The following is a 27,003-nucleotide window of genomic DNA, read 5'->3' on the forward strand; positions in this document are numbered from 1 at the left end:
TTTTACCTACAGAGAAAAAACAACACATTGAAAATGAAAACATTTTGAAAAATACTTGCTCCTCTACCCAAACTGAAAAAAGCACATACACTGAATCCATAGAATTTAGTATTTTGCATTTGAATGGACAAGTTTACTGTTTTTCATGTAATTTCTTTAACTATATAACAGACATGCTAGATTTTCATTACCCCATACCACACCCAGCTTTCCATATCCATCCTCCCTGAATCCTTTTGGAAAATATACCACTGTAATGTACATAATATTGAGGATACAGACATGCATGAAAAAACAAAACTAAGTATTAGTTTTCACCCAGTTAGAAGACACTTATGTAATTGTAAGTTAATGGTAAAGATTTTTTTCAAAGTGCTAAGTATATTGCATGAACACATGCAACTAATTTAATATTAAGAGCATGTTAACAAGGAGAAGAGACAAGCAACTCATAGATAAATCTGATTAAATAGTATTATACTTTTACCCAAATTGTACTTATTCCTTTGAGAGATATTTCTCTGTATTGAGCTGGGGAGGGGAAGAGGGCTTGAAAGAGGATGACAACAAACCCAATCTTCCAACTGTTTATGCATACAGTGATTAATCTAATCTAGAGGAGGTGGAGTCTTTCTTTTCCCTTGATTTGTCTCCCTAAGCCCATTGACTTCATTTCTTCAAACTGCTTTTCTTTCCTCTTCCCATGATTTCCACCCAGTCTATAGAATAGTTTTAAGTTTAAATTAGAACCCCAGGCCTGATGTTATATAAAAAGTGGGGGCAGGGATTAGGGCATGATAATTATAAATGCAATTATAAGATAACATATAAATTCAGGCCTTCTTTCCCAATTCCCAGTTATCATCATGAGTAACTCGGACATAGTACATAGGCCATATGGAAGATAAACAGGTCTTCTGTTCTTTGCCATTAATCATTTATCAACACTCAAGGACACTCTGAAGAAACTCTGATTTACTTCACTGCCTCACTTTCTGGTTATTTTGCTTTTGTGACTTTCCTTCCATCCCAGTTTCTCTTACCTGTGCTTCCTCTTTCCAGCATGCTCAAAGATAGCGAATAGTAGGAAATAAACAGGTAAAGGAATTCCTTTTAGAAAGGCTTGAGCTTCTAGAGATGATATGTTACATTGTATAAGAAATGTAAGCACTGTCTAGGAAGTTGGAGCTATCTTTCAAGATTAAAAGAAATTCAAGCTGGAAAAGAACCTATGTCAAGTGAATATTATCTTATACATCAAGTCCATCCTGAGGACCACACTTTTACCTGGAGGAAGAAATAAATACTATGAATAAAACTGTCTTTCAGCCTCCTGAATGTTATTAAAATATGGGGTTAATAAAGTAGTCTTCATCTATAAACCAAAAGTGTTGAAAGCACTTGGTCTTCTGGTTAACCTTTCTAAATCCTCGGAGAAAAAGCTCAGATAAAAGCTTGAGTATCTTTACTGTCAGCAATATATGTGTGGTCCAAGAACTGTACCACCAGCAAATGCCTTGTTCCAATTTTATACACAGCTGCTCTTTTTGAGAGTCACCATACACCTCAAAGTGAAGGACCTGAGTTCAGTACTTCTTTTCCTGGACAGGATGTTTATTCTATACTTTTCTATTCTAATATGAAGTGAAAGCTAATTCAAACCGTGCAGCTTTACTTGAAAGCATTTCTGACTTCATTCGTCTCCTAAAAGGATGCTTTAAAAAAACAAACAAGAGCTGCAATATGCATATGTTAAAATAGAGACAGACATAAAACTGACTAATAGCTAATATAGAATACTGAAACACAAATCGAAATAGGCATGCGGGCAAGTAATGGATGTACCTTCATCCCTTTCACTCAGATCAAAGAGAGGGAGCTCTCAATGACTCATACATACCCGACAGAGTTTAATGTTATAAAGAAACGAGCATAGATGAGGCAGTGATGGCAAAGGAAACGAGTCTTTCGGAAGCAGAAAAATTTAAGAGGAAAGGAGATCGTGCCATATCGCAAACTCTGATAGTAGTACAGTTCCAACCCTCCCACGTTGCTCTCTCCCCATCTCTTTTTGCTTCTTGCATTTCCCTTCGCCGCCAGTGTTAAGTGTGTACCTCTCCGCACAACTTACCTTGAAACGGGACTCCATTGAGCTCTGGAGAGTGACATAAGCTCCTATCCAATCATGTCACGCAGCCTCGCCTGGGCAGCCTCAGTGGAAGCGTCTAGGCCAATCAGGGTCCTGGAGAGATGAGCAAGTTGCGTTGTGGCGCGACTCGGCGTATACTTCCGCGCGTGCTGCCCGGGATAGAAGCCTGGCAGAGCAGCTGCACACACGGCAGTGCGGAGGCAGAGAAGGGGTTGGTGATACGGTGCTATAAATCTGTGGTCCAGTCCACCTCCCTTTTAAGACGTCCTCCCTCTTTATTTCTGTTCTCAGTTAGAGATGCAGCAGCTTACTCCTGTAGCGACCTACTAAAAAGCAACAAGGAGAAAGACATCGTCTTTTTGAAAAAACGTTCTTTCGTCTCTTTTCTTTGTTCCTTCGTTTGTTTTTCTTGCCCCTTTTTGTTTAGTTGAACGGCAAACGGAGGGTAGTGTCTCCGTCTTTCTAAACTCTCTTTTTTTAAGTTTCCCCTCCCCTTTCTTTTCTTTCATTCTTTTTTTTTTTTTTTTTTTTTCAATTTCTTTTAGCGTTGGACTTTGGGGTCGAAAGCATTTCTTTTTATTTGCTTCTTTTAAGCCGAGCACAGTTTAGGTTTCGTGCTGTCTTAAGAGAACTATCCAGCAGCCTCTTGCTCATCCTTATTGGGAGAACAGCACCGTTACTTTAAAAACACACATACACAAAAACCTTAAGGGAGAAAGGTAAGTTTCGGTTTGGTTTCTTTAATCATTAGTTGCAGCGATGCGCTGGCAAACACAGAAAACCTGTAAGTGAGCGGAATACAGAATATGAAGTTAATTGCACATGTTTGTCTCATTTCAAAGCTACTGCTCCGCTTTTTAATTCTAGAGAGCTAGACTAAAAGACGGTGGACGCATGCTTGACGTACTGAATATTTGCAAATGTCAATGGCAGAAACTTAAGTGGAAAATGTGGCCAGCGTAGAGCAGGGGTACAATGGGAGTTTAGATGTTGAGTGAGCTTCGGGATTGAGGTTGGAAGTTTATTTCATGAGAAGAGAAGGATAACTTGGTTTGGGGGGGGGGGGAGGGATGCATGCCTCTACTTTCGCAAAGCAACCGTAGGACTGGAGAGGCTTTAGTACCGTTAAGGGGAATTAGAAGCCTGGGCATGCTGATCAGACCAACGAAAACCCCAGGCTTAATTGCATTAACCGGATAACATGTGCTGGGGAGATGGGATTGCCAGATAGAATTTAGGTGCTGCACCAGGCAGCGAGTTGTAGTTGACTGAAAAAAGTACATGTCGCCTGAGGGCTGGGACTGGGCTTGGGCTGGGTTGGGTAGAAGCTGTCAAAACTCGTCATCGCTAGGTGTGCGGGCTCTAATTCATAGGCGCCAATTGCCGTGATTCTGGTTTATAAGAAGATAGCCAATTTAGGGCCGAATTCTTAAGCCTGTGCCGGATATGAGATTCCCTTTGTTCAGAAAAGAGTAAATAAGATCCTTGGAGCTGTGTCTGCGGAGTGGTGGCTGCCTGGGAGCCTCGCAGTGGTGGGCGCTGGGAAGTGGATTCCAAGCCCTGTCCTTGGTCCTACGCGGTTGACTTCGCCTTCGGGGCGAGGGGGAACCCTTTCGCCGCTGCGAGGCTTCGCAGCCACCCCAGGAGCTAGCCCGGCTACGTAGCCCTCATCCCCTTCCTAACCCCACACTCCACCCCCACCCTTTCTCGAATAGCTATTGTTAAACTGACGCCGGGAGAAAGATGGTTGGGGATGAGATGCTGGGCAGACACAAGCTTCATTTTAACTTTTGTGATTTCCCAGGGTTTAGGAGAAACCAGCTGGCTTTCTACTGCGAAAAAGAGAATCCAGGGTAGATGTGGGAAAGGGGAAGGGTGTTCGCAGGGCGGGGAGGGCGGAGGGGGGTCGTGGTGACAGTGAATGAGGTGCTGCTTTTGCCTAAGAGAAGTTTAAATTATTGGCACGAGGGGATGTGGGTGACTGTGCGTGAGAGCGCCCGTGTGGTGCTTGAGAAGGAGAGGATGGGGAAAAGGTACAAAGCCAGCTGGGGTTGTTAATTTCTCGCTGCTCTCCACCCCACCCACCCTCGGGATTCGAAAAGACAACGCGCGGCCAGCCTACTCCGGACTCGACTCTGCCTTATCCGAGGCAGTGGGGGCTGGGGATGGCAAGGTGGCAGACTGTGTCCACCACGGGAGCTACGCGGCGAACAGGACCTTGCATGGCCATTGTTGCTTAATTTATGCCCAGCACGTTGCTACGTACCCACCTATTTCAGGTCTGGAAAGAATTAACAGGAGAGCTATACTACTGTGGCAAATTGGAGGTTGGATATGTCCCTCGTTTTCCGTTCAAGTACAGGTTAGCGAAACTGATGTAGATACTGAGTATTTTGTTTGGCTTTATTGTGGCGAGAGTGAGAGAAAGTCAATCATTTAGTATTTACTATTAATACTGCTGGGCCAGGATGGATGTCTCTGTACTTTCTACCCGAAATGTATGGATTCTCTCCCCTCCCCTATTCATGTACAAACATCCCTGTTGGTTAAGATTCGAAACTTGAGCCCTTCTCCACACTCCTATTTATTATACCCATCCTCTGGATGTTGGGAGTAGGATGGAGATTTTTTTTTAGGCCTACACTGCAATCTACAAAATGTAAGCTTAGAATGGGAGGGGGGAGTACAGAGCAGACAATAGGAACCAAAGAAATGATTTTCCTAGTTGGAAATCGGTTCCTAAAGGTCAGAGAAAGGTCTGTGTGTGTGTGTGTGTGTGTGTGTGTGTGTGTGTGTGTGTGGTATGTTGGGGAATGGAAGGGGTAGGAAGTCTGTTTGGGTTCATAAGACCTCCTTGGTAAAAATGGCTTCTTAAATGGGACATATAAAAGAATAAACAAATGTCTGCAAAAAAGAAAAAGAAAATGTGTTTAAAAGTCGCATTTTGGGGTATTTTAAAAAAATAACTATTTTAGTTATTGTTGTCATTCCCTGAGTCTGTCTTATACCAGGCACTCCTGGGTTCCCCTTCTCTCTTTTAACCAAGTGCTTGGGCACCCCACTTTATAAAGCTAACCTGTACTGGAGTTCTATACAAAAAACAACGTTTGCAGGTAGAAGTGGTTTGGAAGACTTGGGGAACTGTTGAGAGAGAGAGGGATCTCATAACTTCAAGAAGTCAGCTTCAGGAAGTAGGGCATAGAGTATGCTAAGAGGTTTAGGCTTGGATTGGCAAATTTGGTAGGCCCATTTTTGCCAAATGTTTGGAAACAGGCATTTTTAGCAACCCTGCCTGCCTGGGATGGGAATACTATAATTACCTGTTTAGAGGGAGGTCAAAGAGTCACAGGCGCTTTGAGCAGTTTTCCCAGGAACGCGTACAAAGTCAATTAAGGTCATATAATTGCAAATCGGATTTGGGATTGACAACAGAAATGCTGATATAGAATCAATTAGTTATTTCTGATGTCCTCAGTCTGGGCCCCCCCAAGTTGAGGGACGGTCTCTCCATTTCAATCGTGGTTGAAATTATGCCTGGTTTGACAAGAGGGCATTTTGCCTCCCCAGCCCCCGCCCTGGGTTAGAAGAATCCTTTCTCACCTTCTCCACCAGTCGCGTGGGGGCGGGGAGCCCTGGGCGCCCTTAGCGGACCTTGCTGCATCAAACCCGCATCATGCCCTTGAAGCTGTAACCTCGGTCACGTTCTTGCGGCGACTCAGTCGCCCACTGCTCAGTTCCTCTCTTACCTCCTGCGATTTTAGGTAGGAATGACAGGTGATATTTTCAAATGTGGTTTTTTTAGGGATGGCTAAAAAGTAAGCCTTTGCGATGGAAAAAAAAAACACTAAAAAGCCCCCAAACCACCGAACATGACAGGTGCTTTCGCAGCTGAGCAGGTGTAAAAACGTGCTTCTGGGCCGCGTGGCTCGGGGTCGGTTTTAACTCTCGGTTGTGGGGCTGGGTCTGAGGACAGGCACAGGTTTTTCTGGGGAAAAACGATTTACCCGGGCGTGGGGGTGGCCAAGGGAAGACAGAGATGGGACGCCCCCTCGGTGAAGAGTTGGCCATTTCGGGGCTTCCGTGGGGGGGCGTTGGAAGGATGCAGCGAGCAGCAGGCGCTTGTATAGTCGAGTGCAGGATTTCCTACTTTGCGTTTGAAGCAGAGTATAGCACCCCGCACAGGTACTCTGGGCTTATTTGAACGACAGATTACAATACATCTAGAGAGGCAGAGAGAGACAGCGGGGGCTTAGCCTTTAGTTTTCTCACGAGGGACAGAACCCTTCGGCTGTAAAGAAGTCGGGGGGGGGGAGAGCCTTTTATCTTTTCTTGCAATATATGTATATGTTTGTATGTATATATATATATTTGATACACATATATATCAAAGTAACCCCCGCTAGGATTGCTCTGGCTCCCTGTTTAGCGCCCGGAGCCTCAGGGTTTGCAAACTTGAACCTGGAATCTGTTGCCTCTGGGCCCGCGACTCTTTCCGCGCTGCCAGGGGAACCTGATCCCGGCGATTGCTCAGAATCAGAAGCCGGGAGGGACTGAGCCGAGCGACCGAGGCCGGGCGTCTTTTCGCAGGGACCCACTTGCTGGGCGTCAGGGCAGGGCACGCGCCGGCGGCTGTAGCCGCGGCGCAGCGAACTCGCCGCCGGCCCCGCCTCCTGGCGGTCTTCCAAGCAAGCCCCTCCTCCCCGCCCCTCTACAAACGGCGGGACCGCGGCGCCCGGGCGTCACTGAGGCAGCTGCCGGCCTGGTGAAGAGGCCGGTGCGGGTGGGGCGGGGGTTCCGCCGGGTTCCAGTTTGCCCTCCGCCACCGCGAGGACTGGGGACGACACCGTCGCCACCACCACCACCTCTCCACGGAGCCCGCCCTGAGCGACTCCTCCGCGGCTGTGCTGACGGCCGGAGGCGCGAGCCATAGCAGCTGCAGCTCCAAGTCGTAGCAGGCAAGTGCGGGGGGCGTGGGGGTGGGGGCGGGGAGGGCGGGCACGCCGCGCCAAGCCCAGGTCTGTTTAGGACGCCGAGGCTGCTTTGCGCGGCGCTGTGCGGAGTCCGCCCTCGGCTCGGTGGCCGCCCAAGTCCGGGCTCTGGGCGGGAATGCTGGTGGGGACGGCAGAGGTTGTGCACGCGAAGTTCTTAGAGCTTGGCCCCTTACGGCGGGAGTACTGTGCGAACTGGGCGCCTCGGGAGGTGGCACCGCCTCTCCTGGGGGCAAAAGCTGGTTGGGGGAGGCGGGAGCTGCGCTGGGCCAGTCGTGCCGGGCAGCGTGCACAGGCGTGGACGTGCCCGGTACGGCCGCGTGTAGTGCGAGAAGAACTGCGCCGAGACGCAGGTGAGTGTATTGGAGGGAAAGTGGGGGAGGGGGCTTTTCTAGTAAAAGGGCAGGATTCTTGTGGTGGACAGGCAACTCCGTCTTGGGGGAGGCTGTATGCACTCCAGCCGGGTGGTGTCTGGTGGTGTCCCCACTTGGTACAGCGCCTCCTCGCGCGTGGTCCTTAGACCTCCCGGGGTGTCTCGAGACTTGGAGCAGCCACGCAGTGTGCGGAGGTGATATGGGACCGCGGCTGCCCCAGGCAGAGCCAAGAGGATATCCCGGGCCGCTCTCTCCCCCTTGCGTGGTGTTAGGTGAGGCCGGGCGCGGCCGCGCGGGGTCGCATCCCGGTTTGCGCGTGAGCAGCGCGCTGGGCGGGAATCGCGGAGCGGGCTGGGCCGCGGGGCGAGGCAGCATCTGGGCTTGGACTCGCTGGCGGTGGTTGCGGCAGCACTGCCTTCAGCTCCGCGGGGAGCGCTGACCTGCGGCCCCCGTGCACCGACGTGAGTGCGTGCACTGGTGACAGTGGTGGAGTCCGTCTCTGACCAGCACCGCTTCGCTAGCAGGTGTTCCTCCAGTGGTCATGATAGTGACCAGCAGTCTTTTCACGGCGTTTCCTTAAAAGCCTACTTGTTATCCTAGAGGCATGGAGCTCAAAACCTAGATGTGAACTAGAGCACTTTGTTGTAGCTGTCCAGATGGTCATTTCAAATAGCATTTTAGAAGATTATGATACAATTTTCATCTCCTTTTCTGAAAATGTGAGAAAAGGAGGATTTGTTACCCGTTATCTATTTTCCTTTAAAGTCTCCCCAAAGAATGATGCTTCACAATGCTAAATGAAATTTTTCCAGCAAGGACAAAGAGCTTTTTAAAATTTAATGTTTTGGTGGACCTACCCATAATAATTGTCTTCATAAAAATGTAGCTCAGCCCCTAAACTTACAGTAAATGAGTCCATTTAAAACCACTCCGATACCAGTTGGGGTGTAATTTCCCCATTCCCTCAAGTAAAATCGGTTTGTTTGAAATACTGTTTAGTTGCCCTTGAAGACAATTTTCTCATCTCCCTAGAGTCGTTTGAATTTTTCATTGTGCTAAGGTAGCTCTTTCTTGCGGAAGCTGACCTAGAGTCTCCATTTTGGTGAGCTGGTGGAAAAGCTTTCCTGGATCTACTTTCTCATCTGGACCTTTGGGTCTAGAAATGGTGACTATTTTGTTGGATGGGCTGGAATGCTACTGTGCTTGTTTGGGGGCTATTCTTTTTAAGAGGTTTGTAAGAATATTGATTTAATACAGCTCAGGTGTTTGTGTGAGTGCCTACTTAGAGAAAGTGCCCTGGGAAATGGAGGGAGGAGAGGGAAAGAGGGAGCGAGAAGATAACATCTGGTAGATAATGGCTGGGGTGGGGTAGGAAAACTTAGATTATGAAGAAACACATTACCTCTAATTTTCTAGGATTCCTCTGCTTTTTTCTCTTCCTTCTTGAGAGAACATTTTTGTGTTTCTGATCAAAACTGGCCCCCAAACTGGTAACTGTGCTGCCACCATTCAGGGAATGAGGTTTTTTGTTTCCTCTTCGAGACAGACCCTTTAGGCATTTAAGGTCCCTTCACCTTGTCTTCAAGTGTTTCCTCCACTGTGTAGTGTTTGCTCTTAGGAATCATGTCAGGTCAGATGTTTTAAGCTGCACACACTCTTTCTACATGGTTCAAGATAATTTTAGGTTTAAGGTATGTTCCTAGAATAGAACAGGTACCCAAACTGGTCAGTGTCGGCCAGCCACTTCTGTTGTTTACTACTGAACCTTACTTTCCTTTTACTAGGCTCAGGATGTGATAGTTGTTAGAGTTTCTTTTTCTGGTTTGGGTTTTTTCTGTAGGTTTGTTCTGGTTAATGCTTCTTCACCAGAGACTCAAGTTCGTTCTCTGTCTAGGTTTTGATGCTTTTAGTTAAGACCCTGTACCCAGTGGGTTATGATAAAGAACAAGGCTCTAAGTGGCATTTCTACTACCACATTTCTTAATCCAGCCTTTTGGTTCTTTGTATATAGACAGATGTTCCTGGTTGAATCCTTGTTCCCACTTTCAGCTTTTCTTAACATGATTATGATTTTAAAAAATACTGCTTCCCGTCCTGCCCCGCTCCTCCCGCCCCCCACACACAAACACACTCACTTTTCTAGAAGCAAGTCCCAAGTTCTCTTTAAGGACACAACAAAGCCATCCAGAATACCCTGACTTCTAAGCTGGGATCAGCCTTTCCTCTTTCTTTGATGGAAAAATGCATAAAAAAAAAAATCTGTGACGCTTTTCAGGAGGTAGCATGGCACAAGAGCACCACAGTGGCAAATTACCCTTCATGTTCTTTTCCCCCAAAGGACTGGATATTCTGAAATAACATCTTATCAAGTCTGACTTTTCCATTCGCCATTTTGATCGCTTGGTGTGCATGGTAGGGTCAGTTCTTTTGCTTTCATTTGAAATCATATTCAATTCACTATATCATCACATTCTTATTACCATCTTTGTCACCAATAGTGTTGATTTGGAAATAAGGGAGGCTAGAGATCTGTAGTCCTTAGCCAGGTCAGGTTATTTTTTGATGGCACTGGGGGACTATATAGGTGGTGTGGGACCTGGATGGTGTGCCACCCTGTGGAAAAGCTGCCCATAGCAGTCTACGCCAGTTCTGATTCTTTGGATCCTCAGCTGGACAGGCCAATAACCATATCGAACCACATGTTAGGTGTTTTGTTTTTTTTGTTTTAAATAGCATAGGTACTTGGTTGGAAGCAGGGCTGCTTTATGGGCATGTGATCCATACATAATCCCTTCCCCTTGAAATTCTTACATTTTTGGACAAGAGGACCCTGTACTTTCCTTTTCCACTGGAACCCACAGATTATGTAGCTATCCTGGTCAGGCTTTCTCGATTATTAATTTATTTAGCTGCCAGTATTGCTGCTCTATTCTCCTATATTACATAAAAGAATTTAAAATCGAAGGCTTTATGCATTGCTGATGCCACACCCAACTCCTGAATTAACTCTGGAGGACATTAGATGCATAGAATGTTCTATGCTTTGTCCAGTTTCATTTTACAGATGTGGAAGTCTTCGCTGGTTCTGGTTACTCACAGAACTCACATGTTGGTACTTTAATGCCAAACTCATGTTTCTCTTAGGAAAGAACGTTTATCGTCCATTTGATTCTGGATACCAGCTGATTTGCAATGCCAGTTGCTTTTTTTTTCTTGATTTCAGTTAACATAAGTCTGCTAAGTAGAAACAAGGCACTTAATCTTGAAGGGCAATATTTTGTTTTAAGGCTTTTGTGTATTGAAAGATACATGTTTTATTATGCTTTAAAGAGGATTGGTAAGTTTTAGAATCTGAATTAAAAATAGGAATTAGTATAGTAAAATTCTATAGAAGTTTTGTGGCTTATTGAGGAAATTTTTCACTAACAAGAAATAAACAGATTTGGCTTTTAGCATGCATGATGTATATTTTGACTTTTATTTTAGTAAGGTCACAGAAGAATTTTTCCTTGTTTAAGAGAAGATGACTTTCTGTACCTCTGGCCTTGTAATTCTGTTGTATAAAACAAAACAAAAGGTGACTCTTCTGTGAGAAAGACTGTACTAGGTGCATTTCCATACGTATCCTCCCCTTTCATACCAATGCTGAATTTCCAGTGATTGATCTACATAAAAATATCTGTTTTTGGTAAAGGTATTATTTATTTTTTCAGAGCTTTGGGTTAGGTTTTGCATCAATTTCATGGATACTCTTAACTGTGAGTTTCTCTTTTGAATGTTGCTGAATAGTTTTGTGTAATGACAGACAAGGGTTTTCTTTGTAAGAAATCTTCATGCAGAGAAGGATAGGTGTTTTGGGAAGAAGTGGAATAGGTGAAATAACCAAAGCAGTTATAGGAATAGGTGCTGTGGGGTGAAAACCAAACCAATTTGAAGGTTGCCTTAGTAATTGCAAGTTACCGTGTTTTTTTTTTTTTTTAAACTTGCACTTTCCTAGTACTTGTCTATATTACAGATTTCCATTATGTCATTTTCTGACTGAAAATGAATAGCAAATAAGTTTTGACAGGCAAGACCCACTTTCCCACTTTTAGAAATTCTCTATTTGAAAAAACTTGACAATTTTTCTCAATAGACTTATTTATTGTGAGATAGTTATAGTAGAATGATAGGTTTTTTTTTTTTTAAAAAACATGTTGAAGGTTTTGCTTTAAATCAGATAAATTTTGAACTCTTAGGTTGAGATATCTATATTTTTCCCTTATCTAAATCTAACAGTGATAGATTTATACCAGCCTTTTTCCTGTGACTTAAACAAGGAGTCTGTCTCATGAAAAGGAAATTTATATTCTACATGACTAGCTTTTTTTCCCTGCAGAATTTTTGTTGTGAGCTGTTCATACTGGATATTATTTCAACTCTACAGACTATGTTAATGGAATATCACAAAAACTCCTATTTTCATAAATGTCAAACTGATTAACTTCCTTCTGGATGGGATTTCATTTTATTTCATTTTGCTTTTATAGTTTAGCTGTGGTCAGACTCACTGCAAGCTTCAGTAGACATTTTCTTAACTAATTTTATCTCCTTATGAGAATAGGAGCAATAGTTGTTTTAAAATTCTTACCTTTCCTATATTTCCTTATTATGGAGTTACTGTAAAAGTGAAATTTCTTGTTTATATTGAGGAGTTCTGAATCTGAGCATCTGAGGAAAGCTGTGGGCTCTTTCTCCCTAGAGAAATGCACAGACACAGAAATTCCCATATAGTTTTTACCATCCTGACCTCTGGAGTAAAGAGTGTTAAAATGAAGTTCTATTTGGAAAATAGGACTTTGAAAATTGTAAGTCTTCTTACACTGGTGACAGCAGGGTGAAGACGGGAATGATTAGTTCTTGTTCGCTGTAGTGTTAGCACTAGCGTGTGGGCTTTTAGCTTCATTGAAGGCAGGCTCTAAGCTTCCTTATTTCCTCACAGTTTGTTTTAAAATCCATTTTGATTTAGTGAACAAATATTATACATGTAAGGTCTTCTTGTGAATACAATGCTGACAGTTCAGCTACTGAGTGGTCTTGCCTCAGTAGGTTTTGTCATTTAAGTTGAAATTCTTGATTTAGCAGAGCCAGGTGGAAAATACTAGCCTGGGAGTGTGAAGTTTCCGTCATCTGGTTTTGGCTTAGTTACCTGTGTCCTTGGTTTCTTAACCTTTTCTTGAGTATGAAACCTCACCCCCATCCCCTGCCCCCCCTACATCTCACAGGCAGGGTGAAGATGAGCATATTGAACTACAAGACTTTCGGCAGTAGAATGACAGTGTTTACTGAATTGGAAAGGTAATCGGTGGTCCACATAGATTAGGGTTTGTATATTTGGCCTTCAATGTATTGTGAACTGTTGTTTATAGTGATTCTTTATGCTATACCATCATATATATATTGCTGCCATGAGGAAAGAGAAAATTCACAAACTACAGAGAGGGTTTGGGAGAATTGTGACTTTGAACTTTTTAGTATGGAAATAGATATAAGTATTAGATCTATGATGATGGAATTTGGAAGGACAGTTTAAAATGAATTTTGTCTTGAAAATATAAATAATGCTAAAAGATTATAGGTGAAATTATGAGAATTTAGTCAGCTGACATTCCAGAAATACAAATGTCTTAACTTAAAATTTTTATCTTTTTTTCAATGAGAAATAAAAATTTTAAATTTAAGCATTTACATTAATCAGTCTGTGTTTTCCTGATTTGAATTTTGTTTAATCTCTTGTCAAGGATTTATTCTTTAGCATCACAATATGGAGTTTACACAGAAATACATTATTTTTCCTGCTTGTTTCAATACCCTCTCACCACCCCAAGTGAAAAGTCATTGATGGATACCCTGTCAAGTAAGTTATTGGAAATTGTTCATTGTTTAGTTTTTAAAGGATGTTTAACAATTTTTTTTTTTTTTAAGATTTTTTATTGGGAAAGGGGAACAGGACTTTATTGGGGAACAGTGTGTACTTCCAGGCCTTTTTTCCAAGTCAAGTTGTTGTCCTTTAAATCTTAGTTGTGGAGGGCGCAGCTCAGCTCCAGGTCCAGTTGCCAGTTGCTAGTTGCAGGGGTGCAGCCCACCATCCCTTGTGGGAGTCAAACCAGCAACCTTGTGGTTAAGCGGATGCACTCCAACCAACTGAGCCATCTGGGAGCTCAGCGGCAGCTCAGCTCAAGAAGGTGCCATGTTCAATGTTAGTTGCAGAGGGCGGAGCCCACCATCCCTTGCAGGAGTCGAGGAATCGAATTGGCAACCTTGTGGTTGAGAGCTCACTGGCTCATGTGGGAATCGAACCGGCAGCCTTCGGAGTTAGGAGCATGGAGCTCTAACCTGAGCCACAGGGCCGGCCCCAACAATTTTTTATTCTTTAGGCATCATTGTGTATATCAGACTTGCAAGAGCTATTTCTCAAAGCAAATAAATCACAGTGTGTTTGAAAATAAATTCAGTGAATTGAGTAAGGTGGGGAAAATATTCCTGGAACTGATTGTACTTGATCTTGAGTTTCCTCTGAGTTACTTTTCAAAAGTCAGCTATTTCTATTTCATTGATGCTGCGTCTCTATTGGAGGTACCTCTGGTGAGGTGAGGATCACCCACCTTTATTGCAGAGCAATCTAGAACATTTTAAATATACAAAGTTTATTATAGAGTGAGCAAGTTTTTATAACCTATTTCCAGGTAAGGCCTATTTCTGTATGAGTTTACTCAACACCACTTTCTCTTCCCTAGGTGCTACTTACTGGTTGCTGGTTTATTTTGTTTAAACCCTTGGGGTCCTTTCTGGCCTGTGGCTGTGAATGACTCATGGACTTTTTCCAAATACCAGGTCATTGGTGCTGTAGACTTTTCATCCCTTCCCTGCCATTGTCTCTGCAAGAAACTTGAACTACCCATAGCCGTCCTCTCTTCTCTGGGCGAGCCCTCGCCCCCATAGTCACCTAGCTGTGCTTCTGAGCCCTGGGCTAGTTCTCCTTCTAGCCTGGCAATTCTGGGTCATGTGCAAGGGACTCATCTGTGGTTTTATTTTCTTATGCAGCTTCGGGTTGACTTGTAAGCGTTTTGTTACGTTTTACTCATTGAAGAATATAGTAGTCCCCCTTTATCCACTGTTTCGCTTTCTGAGATTTTAGTTAGCTGCAATCTGAAAACATTAAATGGAAAATTCCAGAACTAAACAGTTAATAAGTTTTTAAATTGCACGCTGTTCTGAGTAGTGGGATGAACTCTCTCTTCACGCTGTGTACACTCCTTGCCCGCTAGTCATTTAGTAGCAATCCGGTGATCAGATCTACTCTCATATCACAGTGCGTGTTCCAGTGACCTTATTGTACTTAATAACGGCCCCAGAGCACAAGGGTAGTGACGCTGGCAGTTCGGATATGCCCAAGAGGAGCCGTAAAGTGCTTCCTTTAAGTGGAAAGGTGAAAGCTCTTGACTTAAGGAAGCATTCTATAATCTTACATCATCATCATCAGAATTGTCATCAGAAGGGTGAGTACAGTACAAAAAGATATTTTGAGAGACTACATTCACATAACTTTTATTACAATATATTATGATTGTTCTATTTTATTGTTAAACCGTATTGTGCCTAATTTATAAATTAATCTTTATCAGATATGTATGTATAGGAAAAAACAGTGTATATAGGGTTTGGTACGATCTGTGGTTTCAGGCATCTACTGGGGGTGTGTCTTGAAACAGATTCTGTTGTATAAGGTGGGGATTAACTGTATTTTCTGTGACCAAGTGAATTGCTGGTATTAGAGGATGAAAGGGAGAAACGGGTATAAATGAACAAATAGTTTCTGCCACAGATCCCAAATGGTGGCCCATGGGGTGCATAGTGTCTATAGCTGTTTTATTTGGCCTAAACTATATTTTAAATAAAGTAGTGAGTTGTTGATTTAGGTGTTGGGAAATACCATACAAAGATCGAGAGCTGTGTTTCATGTCTCTTGAAACGTTGGGAGGGTGGAGCAAAACTGAGCCCATATTCATTCACTGCGCCTTGCTATGGAGCGGGGCTTATTTCATTTTGGAATAAATTCTGCCTGGCCTTTGTGGGTATTTGAGTTTGTGACTCTCAAACTACAGTCCTGAAAACCATGGAAATTAAAAAGTTTACTTAGATATAAAGACAAAGGCAGTGGTTTTAAAGTCTTCATATTCTTTTGGTTTACTTTGTGTTTACAAGTGTTTGAGTTACGTTAGATTGCTCCTTATAAATTTAGATCTTGGAGTCTCCTTTTTCTTTCAGTTAGAGAAGTCTTCGCTTGGACCTCTCCTTCCTTAACTCCTGGTTGCAAGACAGTTTCTCCTTTCTATGTAAGGTATGCTTCTATCAGTTTGTCTTACCTTTGCCCCCTCCTCCAGGATGCTGCATCTGCCCTTGTTGGGAGCAGGGGTTTCTTCCTGCTGGTTGCCTGTTTGTATTGGTTTAGGTGCTTTGGGGTCAGCAGAAGTTGCTTGGTGCTGTGAAACATAATAGGATGTTATGAGCAGTTTAAAAGAGGCCTGTGTCCACCTGCTACCCTCATTGCTGATGGTGTCAGATGAAAAGAGACATACATTCTCCCCTCCAATTGCTGTAAAAAAAAAAAAAAAAAGCTGATACGAGAGGTTGTTAGGTATGAGGTTTACATGTGTCATTTCTCTCTCCCCTTCCTTTTATTATTTTCAGTCTTCAGCCTTTCTCCCCATCTCTAGAAACAGCGGTACACCTTCAGCAAAGCTTTCTCCCACCTGTGCAGTAGAGTGAGCTGATGTACCAGAGGCAGAAAGAGGCTCCACACGTCATGTTTGGACCAGTGCTGTAATTTTATTTTACAAGAGGGAAGGTGGATATTATTAATCTACTCCTGAGCATAATAGCACACTTTGAATAGCAGAGAGCAACTTTGGTGTGTTAATGTCTAGTGAGATGAATACAGATGAATGCTAAGTAGGTAGGAAATGTCAGTGTAGAGCCTTCCTTTTGGTGACTTGCAGCGCTTACATTTTTAGTTAACTTTTTGTTCAGCCTGGCAAACAGATACCAAAATCTGTTTTATCAGCCCAACACTAATGTAGCTTTTGAGGCTAGAACAATGCCTTTCAAACCCTGCTCTCCTGGCAGCCACTTGAGCTAGGCCGGTCCTAACGCGGAATGAGAGTGTGTCCCTGCATTGAACATCTTAGCAAAACCCTTCAGAATAACAGGAGCTTAATGCTGGTGGTTTTAAAAATTGGCTCAGTCTCCAGCCCAGCTAAAATTTTTTGATATTTGGGGTGTGAGTAAAGGTGTAGCTTATTTTTAAAAAACTTATTCTGAATGAACAGTGTGTATAGTTATTTTTTTTTTAAATTATTGTAGGTATATTCTGAACTCATTTTTAAGAGGCACTTAAAGAGGACTCTTGGTACCAAGCATATCCCCCCATTACATGATTCTTTTAGAAGAATATGTTGCTTATTGTGGTCTGCCCTGGAGCATCTGGATGAGGGGCTTCTGGGATGTCTTCATTGTTGAGTGGGGGTGGGGAATTGAGAATTGATTAAAAAAAAAAAAAAGGAGTTTTATCTCCCTAAGGTTGAGAAAAGTTGTCAATGGAGCTTCTGCTATGTGATATGAAAGGCTTTGGTATATGTGGGCTGGGGGGGTAACTTGGAGTGTAGACCTTTTCCAAATTCATCTAAAGTTCTTTCTTTTAGTTTTGTTAAAGGCTCTTAAAAAATGTCAGGTTTTTTGTATTGGGACTATGCTCAGAAGCCAGGAAGATTGTGTAACACTTACTATTTCATTGCCGTTATTACTAAGACCTAGATACTGAGAGAGCGTTAGAGAAGTTTATAAAGCATCCTGTCCTCATTTCTTGGTCTGTCTACTTAAAGAGATGAGGCAGAAAATGATAATTTAAAAGATGTCACAACCTCCTCCCTCCCCTCTGACCCCAGGTCTTAATTGCCCTTGAAGAATTGAGAAAAGGGACATATATCTGTAGTCTGGGCATTAGGGATATGGCCTGGTCATTGCATATTGCTTTGGGGACAGGAGTGAGTGGCTATTCTTGGTCAGTTTTGTGTGTATTTATTTGCTTAGTTTTTGTCTCTTTTCTCCTCCCCTCCTTCCTTCTGTGTCATTTTTGTTCCTTTTGAGCTCTTTTGTGGTAGGAGTAACTTCTCCTGGTTTGCCAGGAGCCCAGTCACAGGTGAAGAAGATTTATGCAACACAGGGCCTGCCAAGTTTTAAGTTGTGGCTGGAGAGAGACTGCGCTACGATCGTCTTAATTCTGCTGTTGTCCAAGGAAGAACGGATCCCAGGCACATGTGTGTGGAATTACATGAAACCCCCAGCCTTTCAACCCCATAGTTTTATTGTCTTGACAGCAGGATGTGTCAGGAACCTCCTCTCACTATAACATTTATTTTCCAAAGCATCTAGAAAAAAGTCATAAAGATAAAATGTTTCTCTGTCTGCTTCCTCTTGCATAGTATAGTTCAGTGGCAGGCAGGAAGTATCGGGTCAACAGCTTTAATGCTTCTAAGTACACTGGTCAGTGCCTTCTCCTGGAGTCTTCGTCATGCCTAAGACCAAGTCCACCAGGAGCGGCTCTCAAGGCTGCTGACTGCAGCTTTCTCATGCCCGTTCCCGTGTTCTCAGGTCTGCCTGTTGCTTTTCTGCACGAATGGCATTTGCATTATTGTTTCCCCCTTCCTTCTGAAAGGTGTTTGACCATCCTTATATGCTGCTTCATTTCCTCGGTTTGCTGGAGAAGCTTATTCCCTCAGCTGCAAGTGGCTGTTTGGGAATAATACATCTTTGCTTCTTGGACTGTTTGAGAGTGGCTGATCTATCACTATTGTTTTGTGGACAGTAGGGGGCAAAGTTTGATTTCTTGGTGAACAACATAGTTTTGTGATCTAGGAAAGGAAAGTGAAGAGATCTTTTTTTTGTGTGCAACTTCTAAAGTAACTTCTAAGTTATTGCCTCTTAAGACTGCAATTACAGCAAAATATTTTATATTGGATAATCAAGTTGGCAGTGTTTTGGGAGGGGGCAGCAAGGAGCTTCCTGTTTTTTAGTTGCCGTCAAACCTGGCTATTAGGACAGAAAAATAGGTGGAATCAGTAATTGAAGGTGCTGTGCCACCCTAACTGGTGGAACCAGGAGATGAGCATTTCCTCTAGTAACAGTGATGACGCCCAGTGTTTCTGTTCGTCTGGGACCTTACCCCAGCTCCCTGGGATAACGAGTTTTGTACATGAGGAAAAGGAGGCTCAGGGCTCAGGATGTTTCCCAAGGATTCAACCTCCTGAGTGGGGAAGTCAGACCTAGCGAGCTCCGTGGCTCCTAGTGCAGGACCTTCCACCCCCGACTCCAGAATGAGGTTCTCTCTACCTCTGGTAGTTCTGATTGTAGTTCAAGGTGGCTGTGGTCAGAAACAGAGCCCAGAGGCAGCTCAGCAACTGTATCTCGACTCCAGGTCTTATAGTTTGGCTCCTCTGTGAAGGGGCTGTTGTAAACAGGTTTTTGTTTTACAGGCTTCACTCGGGTCCCCGTAGCACGCCCGGCAGAACACCCCACCACCTGTTTCCCCAGGGCCAGGATTCTGACTTAGTCTTATTTTAGATCTCTGACTAGGTGACTTCTGGAAAGATTCCATCACAGGCTGGTGTCTTCCTGATGCCAGCTGGCAGTGTTTTTTGATTTGCAGGATTACTTTTTGGAACCATACAAGGTATGGATTGGTTATTTTCTATAAGAGAGGGAATGAAAACACTGTCTCCAGAATTGTTTCAGGATGTTGTTAAAATCAAGAGAAAAGATCAAAATGCTTTATGTTCTGTTCCCAGTGAAAGTGGCATTTAGATAACCCTAGCTCCTTGTAGGAGAGAATCTGGAATTCCTGTGCCTTAAACTTGTAAGTTTCTGAAATGAGGATATTCCAAATCTGGTGGGCTTTTAGAAATACCACTGTTTTCTGAGGAAAAGAAAAGTTGCAGGTCAGGTGCTTAATAGAATGTATGATGTCCAAACTTGAATCAATAGAGTATCTACCCAGTATAGATTATTGTTGATTCATCTTGTGTCGCCAACTTAACTGTCAGACACATTGGGTGGAGGGTGGACGGGGAAGAAAAAAATCAAGGTAACCTTTCTGTTCTTACTTGGAAAGGGGACATCTGTCATGTTTATTATTTTGTCTCTTGCATCTAGTATGTTGCTTGTAGTAGAAATTCAGGAAATATTTGTTGAATTCACTTGAATTCAAAGTTTGGAATACCAATTATAATATAGAGGAAAAGTGAGATAATACAGTACTTGAAACTTACTGTCAATTGAGAAAGTTTTATTTGCAGTTATAGGTGAACCATAAATGGCAGGTGATCCAGTAGTGAGAGTGGCATAGTCTACTTCTTGTATTCTCTTCTCTCTGGGCTTGAAATGTGCTGTGTTTATCTGATTTTGATAGCACTTTTTCAGTGTATTGGTCGAGGTGGTAAAAAGTAAAGAGGAATGTCTGTTAAGCTTTTTGTGTGGCTTAAATTAACTTTACCAAGTCACCCAAAATTGTAGTTTGTTGATTGAATTATTTGGTTAATTTATGCATAACCTTTTATAGAACCCTTCTCTGACAGATCTTGGCAGCTTACCCCATTTCTTCGTGGTGCTGTGTTCCTCAGTATTCATCTAAACTTAAACTAAAAACAATTACCGTATTAATTTGGAACTGTCTTTAAAACATTTGTTGGGATGGGAGAGGCTTAGGCAGTTTTCTTTGTAGAAACCTTGGAAGACATTGAAAAGTAATTTTTTTCTTAAAATGATCCCTGAATGGCCCTTGGGAGTCCCTTCTCTTAAAGGCTATGTATGTTTGTAAGAGATGGATAGTCTGGGAACTTGCTCTACGTAATCTGGGGTGGGGTGGGGTGGGGGGCGAGGAAGAGAAAGGTTAAAGAAAAGGAGGAAGTGAATTCTCCATGTGGCTAGTTTCCTCATCCACACACGTCATCAAAATTAAACAGTATAGTGAATTTATGACATGGGGTTTTAAAACACTCATCTGCTTATGAGATCATTACACTTACCAGAATATGTTCTTAATTCATTAATTTCCTCAGAGACATGGTCTCTGGTGGCTAAAACAGTTGCTCTTTGTTTTTAATATCACATGGTAATCAAAACTTTCAGTCCCTTTTAGTGTACATCATCTAGAATTGTTGAACTTGGATTTTGCATTTTTTTCTAGTTGGATCTTAATTTCATCACAGCTTTTAGATTGCACTCCCTTTTTCCTTAGGTGCCAACTGAAGTCATTGAAAATATGCACGATAACCTCCACTCTTGACTGAGGGAACTTGGAGAGATGTAAACCATGTTTTAGTTCAGGAGAGGAGACTTCTAGTGTTAATTTCCATATCGCTTGGAAAACAGGATGAGAGTTAAGGGCTGGTGAGGGAAGCTGGGGCTGGTGTAATAACTTCCCATTGCTTTAGTTTCTGGTATTTTCTTAATGGTTCTTTAAATTAGTTTGCATTTTTAGGACACTTCTCAAATGTTTTCAACTACATTGGAACCTCCTTGCTATCAGGATCCTGTCTTATGGCTTTGTTTCTTGAACCTAGTATTGTTCTATTTCTTTAATATAAAGATTAAAATTATAAAATTATGTATGCCAGAGGTAAATACTGCATATACATTTTTTTTCAATGGCATTGAACTCAGCCTTGGTACTTGTGAAGTTACCATGTATAAGATGTGATCAAACAATCTGATGAATGTTTAAATAAAATTTATTACAGTGAAAGACACATTGCCATTAATCACTCTCAAAATACTCCTCCTCACGTTGAATACACTTATCCCATCATTCTTGCCACTTTCTGAAGCAGCTCTGGAAGTCCTCTTCTGTGAATGTCCTTAGTTGCGCTGTCGTGCCTGCCTCAATGTTCTGAATCATTTTGACTTTGGGGAAGAGCCAGAAGTCTCACAGTGCCATATCCGGTGAATAAGGTGGATGAGGACACACTGTAATGTTTTTATTTGACAGAAATTGTCATACCAGAAGTGATGTGTGACACGGAGCATTGTCATTATGGAGGATGATTTACCACACACTTTAAAACACACCTTCTCTCAACCGTAGCTCACACCCGACTGACTGCACTGAGCAAGTTGAAACTTGTCACACACTGTTACTAAGGTTTGATGCACCACTTCCCATATGAAGATCCCTGCCTTTCCGTTGAATGGCACTCGGCAGCAGCATTCACCGTATTTATTGATTACAATGGAAAGGCTCCGTGTCACATATCACTTCCGGTATGGCAATTTCTGTCGAGCAGAATCATTACAGTGTGTCCTCATCCACGTTATTCACCGGATCTGGCATCGTGTGACTTCTGGCTCTTCCCCCAAAGTCAAAATGACCTTGAAAAGTAAATGTTTTGAATCGATTCAAGACATCGAGGCAGCCGTGAGAGTGCAAATAAAGACACTCATGAAAGAGGACTTCCCGAACTGCTTCAGAAAGTGGCAAGGACGATGAGATAAGTGTGTTCAAAGTGAGGTGGTATATTTTGACAGGGGGATTAATGGCAATGTGTCTTTTACTGTAATTTTTTTATTTAAACATTCACTGTATTTTTTGATCGCATCTCATGTATAATGTACACATTTGACCAATTGGAGCTAATCAAAATTCTAACTGTATAAATGGAAAATTTGGTTGTTTTGTGTGGATATTATTACTGTACAATAGTAATTAAGTGCTGATAGTAGATAATTTAATATGTTAAGATGACTTTTGTATTAATAAGGCTGTTTCCATCCATCCCTGTGAATAATTAAGACTTGACCATACCTATTTATAGTCTCCTACCTGAGAGTTTTTAACGGTTTCCTTGGACCACACAGGAAAAGATCTGGTGTGATGTTTGTGTAACCACTTGGGCTAGACTGAGACTGTGTCTTTGACGTGTATTTATGCCGCTTCACATCAGGTGGTATTAAAACAGTGGCGCTGCTTCGGGACTGTATGGAAGAGGCTGGTTTGCCAGGATGCAGAGGAAGGGCTCCGGGGCTGAGCACCAGGCCAGTCATTCACTACTGTGAAACCACTTCTGGCGCTCAGAAGAAGGTTGGTGTCTGCTCAAAGCTGAGTCATTTGTGAAGCACATGGAGAAGTTGAGATCTAAGGTGGATACTCTAATCACAGGAGAACCTTAAGAAAGGTTAGTGGGCTGGATAGTCCTGTGGTCTCTGTGTGGCCCTGACACACACACACACACACACACACACACACACACACACGCAGTCCAGCGTGCAGCAGCTCCATCTGGTGTGTCATAGGCCTGCCGTAACATAGAACAGTTTGTTCTAAAGCAACTCATTTTAAAGCTGCAATATGTTAAATGGGCAGCCCTTCATTGACGGCCTCGGATATGTTGGCAGTTTATCAGCAGCAGGGTTGTGATCCTGTCACTTCTTGTTAATGAAGGCTTTTATTTAGCTTAGCAAATCGTATCTCCTGTTAACATCCACTCCCTTCAAATGGTAAACTTGAAAGAGATGTTTGTGACTTTTTATTAATTAGTAGACATCAGGGTGCTTTGGTCTTGCTTGTGCTAGCCACTTAGCTGTATTTTTTCTACTGAGATATACCTTGTGTTAAACTAGGAACCTGCCCCTGCTCACCCCCATGATTAAAACGATCCTTTGTTTGTTTGTTATTTTTGAAATGGTTTATCATCTTTCATCATAGGTGGCCATTTCCTCCAGTCTCCATTTCACTTCCATTTTAAAATTCCTGGCAGGGGTTTTCTCCGAGCATTTACTTTCCCAGGGCATCAATTTGACTTTCCCAGCATTTGTTTATTTCTGGGCAGCCCAAGAGAATACGTGTTTTTTCTTCATATTGAGTGTGCATTTCTTATATCTGGCGAATTCAAGCACAACAGAGAACGTTCGAGCTGGAGAAGCCCTTACCCACACTGTTGACCAACACCCTTGTTTCATACATGGTGAACTAATGCTAAAGGTGTTGCCCAATGTCTTATGAATAGTGACAGTGGTTGGTTACCCGGGCCCTGTGGCTGGTTCCCGGCATGCCATTTCTCAGTCTGCTTTACTGCTGCATTATTTCTGTCCCATTTTTTAAAATGCAGGCAATGCCTTGGTGAGATTGTAGATTGCTAAGTTTTTAGAGGTCTTTTTGGCAGCAACTAGCGTAATTAAAAATGCAGAGACTATGAACTAGCAGGTTCTACCTTTAAATTTATATTTTTGCTCTCTTTCATAAGGTATTTATTGCAAGCATTGTTTGAAATAGTACAGTCTTGGATGTTTTTCAGTAGGGGATTAGTTAAACGAATTTGGACACATCTCTATTATAGAGTCATCTATAAAGAAAGAATTCTCTGTGTGCTGATAGTTAAATGTAAAAAGGGAGGTGCAAAGAGCGTTCCAGGAACATCTATGTCTGTATGTACCAGAGTATTTATTTGCTTTCCTCACTGGTGCTCGGGCACGTTCGTATTCGCTTTGCAAATGTTCATACTGTTACTGAATCTGTTAACCTCTGTGGTGTGGGTAGGAAGAATTAGACCTCTGTGTCTCATTTTATAAGACCCAGCAGTTGAGATCTTTTGACATTACATATATATTTTTAATTTACAAAAATATTAACATGTAATTACTAATTCAGAAGATAATCCCCCTTGTGTTTTTTAGAACATTTTAATAGATTTTCAATATTCTCTACAGTTTATTAGTGTTGAGAACCTGTGTTGAGCCAAGCATGGTGCCAGGTGTTGGGGAGCTGAGAGGCCGCAGGATATGGGTGCTGGCCTGACGTTGTTGAAGGCAGCTTGACAGCCTGTAGGCAGGAAATGGGGTGAGTTGAGTATGGGGTCTGGTGAGGGCTGCTGCATAGTTGGGAAAAAGCTCGTGAAACTAGCTCCCACTTTTAGGAGAGCTTTTATGTAAGTAGAGGGAGACTTTTTTTTCCCTAGGAGAAAAAGGAATGAAGCATGCGGAAACAGTTTTGACTATTAGAGGATGTTTAGGTTTCTGGAGGGCCTTGAAGCCCAGAAAGGAGCATTTCCATTTCTGTATGGTGAAGCGTTTGGGGTATGGGAATAGTAGGAAATTTAAGAGAAACCAGAGTGGTGACAATTTTGTAGGATGGTATGGTGTGAGGATAGCTGAAATAAAGGGCACAGGTTGATGCGGCAAAAACAGCCCTGGGAATGAAGGAGGCGGGAGGAAAACAGAATGTGATCTGGTGCCTGACTGGTAGAAGCCACCAGGTGAAAAACTGCTGCTTAGCCTCCTATGTACTCTTTTTAGGAGACACATGTAAGAGTCTCAAGCATTTTCTAAACCAAAGTGAGTATGCAACATAATACATGACTTACTAGGATCCTTTATAAAGTCGTCTCTTCTGAGAACCTGAATATATTCACGGTTCCCCTATCACAGTTTTATAACAACTGTATGTCGAAGGAAGTTCAAGTGATTAAATAATTACTGGGCATAAGAAGTAGTGTATACAGTTCCCGGGCTGGAGGAACAGGCTGGAAAAACATCTTCAAGGTAAGGAGAGTAATTGGAAGCTATTCTAAGGTTGATATGTATGTGCTAAAGGAATTCATCATGAAAGAAAACATTTTTAACAATGAGTTAGACCAGTGATTCTCTAACTTTCTGGTCTTAAGAACCCTTTATACGCGTAAATTATCGACTACTCCAACGTTCTGTTTATCAGTATTTATTGTATTCAAAGCTTAAAAATAATTTTTAGTTAAAAAATAGTAAACCTGTAACATTAACAAAAATAACATTTAAAAAATTAAGGATATGTATAGTTTTCCAAAACAAAAAATAGTGGTAAGAGTGGCATGGTTTTGGGGTGGCTGGTTAGCTCACTTGGTTAGAGCATGGTGCTAATAACACCAAGGATGCCAGTTTGATCTCCACGTGTGCCACTGTGAGCTGCGCCCTCCTTAAAAAAAAAGAAAAGAAAAAAACAGTGGCATGGTTTTACATTTTTTTCATCTCTTGAATGTTTGGTTTAATAGAAATGAGATGTATCCTCATATTGCATCAGACTTAATGCAGGAACAGATATCACCGATCATACAACCTTTGGAAAGTTCTAAGGTACATTTATGAGAGAATGAGAGAGAGAAAGGTATTTTGACCACATGGCTCTATGGAAAGGTCTTGGGGACCCTCAGGGGTTCCCAGATCCCACTCTGAGAACTGCTGGCTTGGACTAATGGCTTCCAGGAAGACATAGGGTGAGGCTCATTTAAGTCATAAAAGAAAATTTAGAATCTGTGTTATAGGGAGGAGTGGATAGTCATCTTCCAGGGTGAGTGCAAATTTAAGAAGAACGGCAGGCAGTTAGAATAGTGGAGGTGAGATCGTGCTGGGTGTTGTAGACGGGAACGTGACCAGCTTCTGTCACCGGCAAGTTGACCTTCGTCCAAGTCTTGGGTCGCACTTTGCCTGCCTGAAAATTGAGGCTGTGGACTAGCTCTCAGAAGTTTCTTGTAGCACTAGCATGCTATGATTTATTCATGTATTTTTGTAGTGCTCTCAACACTTTCTATAAATACACACATGCCCACACATCTACGTATACACATTTAGAGCACTTTGGAAGGTCACATGAGCTAAAAATGCACCTTGGAGTACTTCACCTAAGCATTTTCTTTTTCCTACATTGGTTTCATTGTCCTAGTTTGTTTCTTAAATAGAAATTGACCTAATGGTACTGTGGGTGTATCTAGAATCTTAACCTCTTTTGTCAGCTGTTGAGCACACCTGCACTTAAAAAAAAAAAAAAAAATCTTCCCACTGCATCCCCTCCCCACCCCAATTAGTCATAGGGTTAGGTGGGTAAGAAAGAGGACTACTTATAGCATCCAAACTACCAGTGTCAGGCAGGGGTCCACTTGTCCATGCCAGGTTGCTGGGAGAAGAAAATGCCACGCAGTGCCTTCTTCCTGTAAAATGCAAAAGGCGGTTTGTGGTGAGGGGGTGCCCATTTTTTTCTGTATATGATTTCACATTTGTTTAATATTCTGATAGAATTTCTTTCAAGTTTCAAATTTGCTCCTTTAGACGTTTTCTGCATTTTAATTTGGATTAACAAATTCCTGAAGACTGTTGTTTTCAAATATTGAGACCTGCCCTGACCTGCTTGAGACATATCTATACCAGTGACATCTAGCGCTCTTAATGATACTGATTTCTACCTAAAACCAAAGTCCCTTTGCTAGGTTACCTTGTGGGCGGTGGGGAGGATTGTTGGTGTTTTGGAATTTCAGGTTGCAAGAAACTTAACCTCTCTGAAAACTCTGAAGCCCTTGACGGGAAAGAGACACTTACATTGTGGTAGTTCCTTGTACACACATCGTAATGTTTATTGCATGAATGATAGTAAAACTTTTAT

At 42.4% G+C, this 27,003-nt stretch overlaps 1 protein-coding gene across 31 annotated transcripts in view; it reads left to right on the plus strand.

Annotated features, from left to right (window-relative positions):
- Positions 1–27,003, plus strand: part of ELAVL2 (ELAV like RNA binding protein 2) — a 154,355-nt gene that overhangs the window by 20,823 nt on the left and 106,529 nt on the right. For 5 of the 31 annotated variants that reach the window (XM_074330305.1, XM_074330302.1, XM_019752414.2 and 2 more), the window contains exon 1: positions 2,302–2,868. The exons of 2 other annotated variants lie outside the window; for them this stretch is intronic. Coding sequence is in view for 2 of the 29 variants with exons in the window: in XM_019752405.2 (XP_019607964.2) it covers positions 7,256–7,490 (235 nt within the window). In the remaining 27 variants the exon portion in view is untranslated. Of the gene's footprint in view, positions 1–2,300; positions 2,869–6,672; positions 7,105–7,186; positions 7,491–7,679; positions 7,784–15,818; positions 15,892–27,003 lie in introns of those variants that run through there. 24 more of the 31 variants (XM_074330307.1, XM_074330313.1, XM_019752405.2 and 21 more) reach the window with 22 other exon arrangements.

This window comes from Rhinolophus sinicus, linkage group LG04, assembly GCF_036562045.2.
Source record: "Rhinolophus sinicus isolate RSC01 linkage group LG04, ASM3656204v1, whole genome shotgun sequence".
Lineage (NCBI taxonomy): Eukaryota > Metazoa > Chordata > Mammalia > Chiroptera > Rhinolophidae > Rhinolophus > Rhinolophus sinicus.